General features: G+C 38.1%; 1 protein-coding gene across 1 annotated transcript; it reads right to left on the reverse strand.

Annotated features, from left to right (window-relative positions):
- Positions 1 to 3402: 3402 nt before the first annotated feature.
- On the reverse strand, positions 3403 to 8547 carry LOC133323364 (phospholipid-transporting ATPase ABCA3-like; the record flags this gene model as incomplete). Its single annotated transcript, XM_061532300.1, has 5 exons — positions 7828 to 8547; positions 6934 to 7077; positions 5500 to 6861; positions 3602 to 4455; positions 3403 to 3542 (listed from the first exon to the last, which is right to left on the reverse strand). Coding segments are annotated over exons 1-5 (3220 nt in total), but the record flags the coding sequence as incomplete, so codon positions are not given.
- Between the last annotated feature and the right edge of the window lie 495 nt (positions 8548 to 9042).

Consider the following 9042-nt stretch of genomic DNA (forward strand, 5'->3'; position numbering starts at 1 on the left):
AGCCAGCATACGGAGTCTTTGTTGTGTTCACATAACTTTTTTCGAATGCTTCAATGACATGGCAGAAGCAAATGATTCCGAACGCTTCAAAGGACATTAAGACAGCGTACGCATGTACAGGATTTGCGAAGAACAGCGATACCATGTAATTCAAGGAATAAATACACCAGCCGGCCAGCATAAAAACAAAAATATACCAGGCTGGATATTTTTGGATGATTTTGAAGGCGGGTGGGGGAGGAGAAGGAGCCGAGAATGATATTAAAGTTTGATCATTAAACAAAGGAATTTTGGAAAATGTTTGTAATGACGAGTTGTTTAATTTAAATTGTAAATTGAGGCGTTCGGTGCACACTTCGATTAACTCCACTAATTAAACAAGTTTATACTTAAGGGTTAAAAGCCCTGTTATAGTCACAACTGTTGGATAAATATTCTTTAAAAAGTCCACGCCTTGTACAGGTCCTTGGAAAAATATTCTTTAAAAAGTCCACGCCTTGTACTGGTCCTTGGAAAAATATTCTTTAAAAAGTCCACGCGTATACAAGGCCTTGGAAAAGTATTCTTTAAAAAGTCCACGCCTTGTACTGGTCCTTGGAAAAATATTCTTTAAAAAGTCCACGCCTTGTACAGGTCCTTGGAAAAATATTCTTTAAAAAGTCCACGCCTTGTACAGGTCCTTGGAAAAATATTCTTTAAAAAGTCCACGCCTTGTACAGGTCCTTGGAAAAATATTCTTTAAAAAGTCCACGCCTTGTACAGGTCCTTGGAAAAATATTCTTTAAAAAGTCCACGCCTTGTACTGGTCCTTGGAAAAATATTCTTTAAAAAGTCCACGCCTTGTACTGGTCCTTGGAAAAATATTCTTTAAAAAGTCCACGCCTTGTACTGGTCCTTGGAAAAATATTCTTTAAAAAGTCCACGCCTTGTACTGGTCCTTGGAAAAATATTCTTTAAAAAGTCCACGCCTTGTACTGGTCCTTGGAAAAATATTCTTTAAAAAGTCCACGCCTTGTACTGGTCCTTGGAAAAATATTCTTTAAAAAGTCCACGCCTTGTACTGGTCCTTGGAAAAATATTCTTTAAAAAGTCCACGCCTTGTACTGGTCCTTGGAAAAATATTCTTTAAAAAGTCCACGTCTTGTACTGGTCCTTGGAAAAATATTCTTTAAAAAGTCCACGCCTTGTACTGGTCCTTGGAAAAATATTCTTTAAAAAGTCCACGCCTTGTACTGGTCCTTGGAAAAATATTCTTTAAAAAGTCCACGCCTTATACAGGTCCTTGGAAAAATATTCTTTAAAAAGTCCACGCCTTATACAGGTCCTTGGAAAAATATTCTTTAAAAAGTCCACGCCTTGTACAGGTCCTTGGAAAAATATTCTTTAAAAAGTCCACGCCTTGTACAGGTCCTTGGAAAAATATTCTTTAAAAAGTCCACGCCTTGTACAGGTCCTTGGAAAAATATTCTTTAAAAAGTCCACGCCTTGTACTGGTCCTTGGAAAAATATTCTTTAAAAAGTCCACGCCTTGTACTGGTCCTTGGAAAAATATTCTTTAAAAAGTCCACGCATTGTACTGGTCCTTGGAAAAATATTCTTTAAAAAGTCCACGCCTTGTACTGGTCCTTGGAAAAATATTCTTTAAAAAGTCCACGCCTTGTACTGGTCCTTGGAAAAATATTCTTTAAAAAGTCCACGCCTTGTACTGGTCCTTGGAAAAATATTCTTTAAAAAGTCTACGCCTTGTACTGGTCCTTGGAAAAATATTCTTTAAAAAGTCCACGCCTTGTACTGGTCCTTGGAAAAATATTCTTTAAAAAGTCCACGCCTTGTACTGGTCCTTGGAAAAATATTCTTTAAAAAGTCCACGCCTTGTACTGGTCCTTGGAAAAATATTCTTTAAAAAGTCCACGCCTTGTACTGGTCCTTGGAAAAATATTCTTTAAAAAGTCCACGCCTTGTACTGGTCCTTGGAAAAATATTCTTTAAAAAGTCCACGCCTTGTACTGGTCCTTGGAAAAATATTCTTTAAAAAGTCCACGCCTTGTACTGGTCCTTGGAAAAATATTCTTTAAAAAGTCCACGCCTTGTACTGGTCCTTGGAAAAATATTCTTTAAAAAGTCCACGCCTTGTACTGGTCCTTGGAAAAATATTCTTTAAAAAGTCCACGCCTTGTACTGGTCCTTGGAAAAATATTCTTTAAAAAGTCCACGCCTTGTACTGGTCCTTGGAAAATTATTCTTTAAAAAGTCCACGACTTGTACTGGTCCTTGGAAAAATATTCTTTAAAAAGTCCACGCCTTGTACTGGTCCTTGGAAACATATTCTTTAAAAATCTTCTGGTCCACGCCTTATATCGATGATCGTTGGGAAAATATTATTTAAAAATCTTCTGGTCCACGCCTTATATCGATGATCGTTGGGAAAATATTCATTAAAAATCTTCTGGTCCACGCCTTATATCGATGATCGTTGGGAAAATATTCTTTAAAAATCTTCTGGTCCACGCCTTATAACGATGATCGTTGGGAAAATATTCTTTAAAAGAAATCCACGCCTTATATCGATGATCATTGGGAAAATATTATTTAAACAAATCCACGCCATGACTAGTCCTTGGGAAAATATTATTTAAAAAATCCACGCCTTGCCTAGTCCTTGGGAAATATTCGTTAAAAAATCCATGCCTTGCCTAGTCCTTGGGAAAATTTTTTTTTATCGATGATCCTTGGGAAAATATTCGATGATTTTTGAAAAACAATTCTTTAAAAAATTACACGCCTTATATCGATGATTCTTGAGAAAATGTTCTTTAAAAAGCCACACCTAATAGCGATGATCTTTGAAAAAATAAAATCTACGCTAATGCTGGCCCATGTACAAATATTCTTAAAAAAATTCTAAGCCTTATATCTTCTGGTCCCTGAAAAAGTATTCTTTAAAAATTATACGTCTTCTTCTGGTCCTTGAAAAAATAGTCTTTAAAAATCCACGTCTTAGATCGACGGTCCTTGAGGAAATAGTCTTTAAAAATCCAAGTCTTATATCAATGTTCCTGGAAAAACATTATTTAAAAATCTACTCTTTGAAAAATGAACCATCTTAGGATTTCATGTAGGAGGGATAAAAATAGTACATAGTAGATAGGCAATCGATTTTCAGATTGTGTTGCACAATGAGTTTAAGGTTCTTACCATATATAGACGGTTCGATCGCCAAATTATATTCACAAATAAAAATTGTCAATGTGATAATCAACGACATGGAGATGATCACCATAGAGTCGTAGCACATATTCACCAACCAATAAAGCCAAATTTTAGCCCCAGCCAGAAGTTGGGTATTGACAAAACCAATGCGGACTTCTCGAACGAAAATAAATTGTATAGAATTCCAAAGACAGCAGAGACACACCGAAATGCAAACGGCCAGAACATTGCTGGTATTGATGGTGACACGTAGCAGGCCGTCAATGTGATTTTTCATGTTATTCAAGGGTTCCATGGCCACTTCAATGCCGCATTGGTCACCATAGAGGGACCTACAATGTATAAATTCCAAATATGTTATTTTTGTTTTATTTACAAATTTTTCATTTACCTCAAAATGGCATTATGTACCAAATTCAAACTCAACGGCACTGAATGCAATGCCACATTATTAAACCAGGCAATAATGTAATCATCAGCGAAAGTGACACCCACATGATGATCCTGATCCATACGTTCTAGGGTCTTAACATCTTTGTCAATATAATAGTCGGACATCAGTACACCGTCGGTCTCTTCCAATTTATGTTGAATACCCAGCCAGAAAATTAACTCCTTATATCGATCCATAATTTCAGTAACATAATTATCATTTGTTTCCATTGGCCTCTTATCGATGAGGGTAACACTTGATGGATATTGATCGAGACTTATATCAATGACAGGCATTTCCGTTTGACTTAAGCCAAATGCGGAAATGAAAAAGGCAATCATTACACAAATCGGCGGATATATTATCCGCCGCAGATAGTGATCGCCATAATGATAGGCATACAGCACACGTTGATGCCACAAACCATGGAATTGTTGTCGGAAACGGTATAGACCTTTCAGGCGCTCAGTGATATCCATAAAAAGTAAACGTTTATTTTCTTCGGGATAGCAGGATTCACCATTCATTATTTCCATTAGCCGCTGCCGATGTTCATGACTTGGTGTAGCCGCACCAAGTTTATAGAAGATATCTTCAATTTGTATTGAACTTAGCGTTACGGTTTCTATATCGAGTTTCGACATATTTTTCTCTAAGTCATTGGTTAAAGCTTCGAGGACCTCTGAATATTTTTCCTCCAATGAATAGATGAGTTCATTACCCAAATTCGACAGGGGTATTATTTGTGGTATATGTTGTCGTATGTGTTCGGTTATTTTGCCAACATTGCATCCGGGAGATTTGAGGATTATCTGAAAAAGAAATATGGGTGCTTATAGTATGTCAAGGTATGTTTATGGTTCATTAACAACTATTTGTTAAAATCCACACTTCCATTGATTTTTGGAAGGCAATACTTCGATCTATTGAAGGCAAGAATTCGATCTATGAAAGGCAAGCCTTCGATCTATGGAAGGCAAGATTGCGATCTATGAATAGCAAGCCTTTGATCTATGTAAGGCAAGCTATCGAGCTATGGAAGGCAGGACTTCCAAGGCATGTTTTTGTTTTACGAAAGGCAAGACTTCGAAGGCATATTTTCGTTCTATGAAAGGCAATTCTTCGATTTATGGAAGGCAAGCCTTCGAAGGATGGACGGAAGGATGGCAAGTCTTTGATCTATAGAAGGCAATCCTTCGATCTAGGAAAGAAAATCCATCGATGTACAGAAGGCAAGCCTTTCGATCTATGAAAGGGAAGCTTTCGATCTAATTTAAGCACGCCATCGATTTATGGATGACAATCCTAGACTTTGATCTATGGAAGGCAATCCTTCAATGTATGGAGTACAATATTTCGATCTGTGGTAGAAGAGATTTCATTCTAAAAAATCCACGACCATGAAAGGCAAGCCTTCGATCTATAGAAGACATGCCATCGATATATGGAACGAAAGCCTTCGTTCAATGGATGTCAAGTCAAAGATCTATGGAAAGCAAGCCTTCGAAGGCAATTTTTCGACCTATGGAAGACAATTATTCGATCTATAGGAGACAAGCCTTCGATCATGGGAGTCTATGCTTTGGTTTATGGAAGCCTAGACTTCAACCTATGGAAGGCAAACCTATAATGTATGAAAGACAATATTTCGATCTATGGAAGGCAAGATTTCATTCTAAAAAATCCACAGCAGAGCCTTGAAGAAAATATTCTCAAATTATTCCACTCCCACTTATGGATTACCAGAAATATTCTTAAAATAATCCACGCCAACTAAATCCACGTCCTCCTATGGATCTAGAAAAAATATTCTTTAAAAAATCTGTACCTATCCATGCTTCGGTAATCGCACTTACCAATCGATATCCATGGCCATACATTTTCTTAATAAAACTCGGTGTCCCATCACATTGCAGCCTTCCATTGGATATGATTACAACCCGATCACCAATATTCTCCAGCATTTGACAATTGGTGGTGGCTATCAAAATCGATCGATTGATTTTCTCATCATTCAGCAATTTCCACATCATATTACAGCTGGGTAAATCCATATGAGTCATCGGGGAGTCCATTAAAATAACACGACTCTGACCCATCAGGGCACAGCAGATGGCCAATTGTTGCCTAACACCCTGCGGCAATTTTTTTGTCATTCGCATTTGATAATCTTTAAGTTTTGTGGCATTTAAATATTTTTCCAACTCTTCTTCCACTTCCTGGCTCACCATACCTTTAAGATAGCCACTAAAACGTAACTGATCTTCAACCGTGAGATCAGGATATAATACCGAATCACCCATACTAAGGCCCAGCGAAGCAAGGGCATAACGTTGATCTTTGATAATATCAAAACCGTCGATGGTAATTGAGCCAGAAGTCAGGGGTACCAGGCCTGCTATTATCGATAACAACATCGATTTCCCTGCTCCATTGTGACCCAGCAGAATTGTAATTTCATTATTATGCAACTGCAGATTAATGTTGCTCAGTACCACCTCCTCTTCCCCATAAGATTTGCAAACATTTTGTATATCCACCAAGGTGGGATTTCTTCCGCCAGCTATTTCATAGACAAATGCCGTGGATCTGCTACCCGATGTACCAAGAGCACTTCCAGTGGCACTACCTCCGCCACTACCCCCAGCACCACCACCACTACTACCACTATCGGTTCTTCTTCTCCACTTCGCTGACGATCTCAGGTTCAAAAATACACTGCCATGTTTTTTGAAAGTGAACAAAAAATCCCACCGCTTGGCCACACCAAAATTACCCGGCATTAATTCTTCCACATAGAGGCTGATGCAGGCATAGATACAGCATTGCATCATCATGATACCCAAATAGTAAGCAGTCGATAGGGTATTATCCAATGGACGGGTATCGAAGAGGTGATCAAAATCAAATCCCTCACCATATAATTCAAATTCGATGATATTTTCCAGCGTATAACCCATGGCGGTGTTGTGGAATACCATAACGAAGAAATTCATTTCCCACACTGCAACTCTTAGGGAATTTAGGGAGAGTATATAGGGTATAAAAGTGGCAAACCATAGGATGCCAGTACCCGCCACTGCACCCAGAGTTTTCTTATAAAACGACGAGATCATCAGCACAAAACTAATGCTGGCCATATTGTAAATTGAAATAACACTTAGCATGGCAAAGAATCCACTTTGATCCAATATGGCAACTCCGTTCGACCATTTGATCTGTAAGAAATTAGGGAGGGGATTTTAAAGAAAGATATGATGTAGGAAGTTGGTGGAATGTATAATCGATACCTTGAGTAATATAACAACAACCAAACTGCTTAACATTGCCCTCATAAACGCATCAGCCACCCAGCCCATAAAATGTAGATAATTCGCTACACCCATAATTCGAGAATAGGTTTTCAGTTTATTTTCTTTCTCTTGGACAATGTACTGTTGAGAATAGAAAGACAAGAAGATTACTAAATTTAGGCACACCTTCGATCTATGGAAGGTAAGTCTTCGAGGTTTGAAAGCAAACCTTCGTTTTATGGATGCCTAACTTTCGATTAATGGTAGACTATCCTTCGATCTATGGATGGTTAGCCTTCGATCTACACATGACTAGCCTTTGACCTACAGATGACTAGCCTTCCGTCTATGGATGCCTAGGCTTCGATCTATGGGTACCGATCTTTGAATGACTAGCTTTCGATCTGTATAATGGCTAGCCTTCCGTCTATTGATGTCTAGTCTTTGATCTATGGTAGGATATCCTCCGATATATGATAGGCTAGCCTCCGATCAATGGTAGGCTAGCCTTCGATCTATGGTAGGCTATCCTCCGATTTATGATTGGCTAGCCTTCAATCTATGGTAGCTACCTTTCTATCTGTGATAGGCAAGCCTTCGATCTATGGTGGTCTAACCTTAAATCTATGGATGGGTAGTCATCGATATAGGGAATACTAGATTTCGATTTACAAAATGCTAAACTTTTATCAACGTAATACTATACTCCGATCGACGGAAGACCAGCCTTCTATATATGCGAGCGAAGCCTTCGATCTATCGAAAGCCAGTCGTCTACCTGTTAAACGCCCCTATTTGATCTACGAATGGAAAGTCTTCGTTTTTTGGAAGGCCAGCCGGAGACCTCTGGTATTGTTGTTCAATAGCAAGGATAATTTCTTGGTAACTTACGGATACACATATTAGAACCGGATAATAAATACCAAACAACATCATTAGAGATAGGCTGAAATCAATGCTTTCGACGACATCATCCTTGACGAATTCTTTTGAAGGATAACGGCTCATATAAATGGATGGTATCATGAATTCAGGTTTCAAACTCTTTGCAATTAATTCCAAATACGAGACAGATATGGCATTTTGTAAAGAAGCGAAACCTTCGCGTATATATCCGACATAACCGCCATCCTCTAGGCCAATATTCCTTTGAGCCGTGCGATTAATAAAATGATACAGGGAATTGGTGTGCCAACTAATACCGATAAACGTATCATGATAGACCCTGCAGGCATACGGAAAGATTAGATTATATTTCAAGAAGTTCGGATATAGCCCAGCGATCAATGTATGTAGATGGGATTCATCTTCGTGATGATGGGATTTTGTATCATTGAACGTTTCGAAACAAACACCAACCAAAAGACTTTCGTTTATCATTTCGAAACGAAGTTCTTCACAATTTCCGAAGGGTTTGAGTTCAACCCCGCCTACCGAGTTTATTGCTCGCTTCATAATATTTTCAAAACCCAGTAGCTGTGGTGCAAATCCCACAATTAATTGTGGCACAAATGGATTGTGCTGAAATCCCTCTACAGCTCCGATCATGTGATTTTTGCGCTCGACAATTAAACTCAAAAGATCTTTCCAATAGTTATTCAGTTCTAACATTGGATAATTTTCTATCGGCTGTTTGCTTATCTCCATTGAAATTCGTAAGGAAACTAAAATGGTGCAAAATATTATGGGCGAAATAAGGTTTATAACAAAATGTTCCCAATTTGCCCATAGCACTCGAATATTTTTCCACGCAAGAAGTTCGAATTTATCCCATTCGCTGTTGTAATTTGTTGGTCCACTATTGCGGGTAGATGGCCTGGGATTATCTAGACTTTCATTTGAATCGTTGTTGTCCATTTGAAAAACTATTTCATTATTTTTTTTAAGGTAGGTTTTGTCGTATATGACATAGGTTTGAAGTTATTGAAGAAAATAATATTCAGGAAAATTAATACTATGTTTACACGAAACTATTTTACTGATCAACAACAAACTGAGAAGATCGGCATTCGATGTGTGGAAGACTAGGCGTAGGCTAGCTTTTGATATATTGTAGGTAAGCCTTTGATATATTGTAGGTAAGCCTTGATCTATGGTAGGTTAGCC

The sequence above is a fragment of the Musca vetustissima genome, unplaced genomic scaffold (assembly GCF_032173495.1).
Source record: "Musca vetustissima isolate MV318-11 ecotype Yass unplaced genomic scaffold, APGP_CSIRO_Mvet_v1 utg251661, whole genome shotgun sequence".
Taxonomy (NCBI): Eukaryota; Metazoa; Arthropoda; class Insecta; order Diptera; family Muscidae; genus Musca; species Musca vetustissima.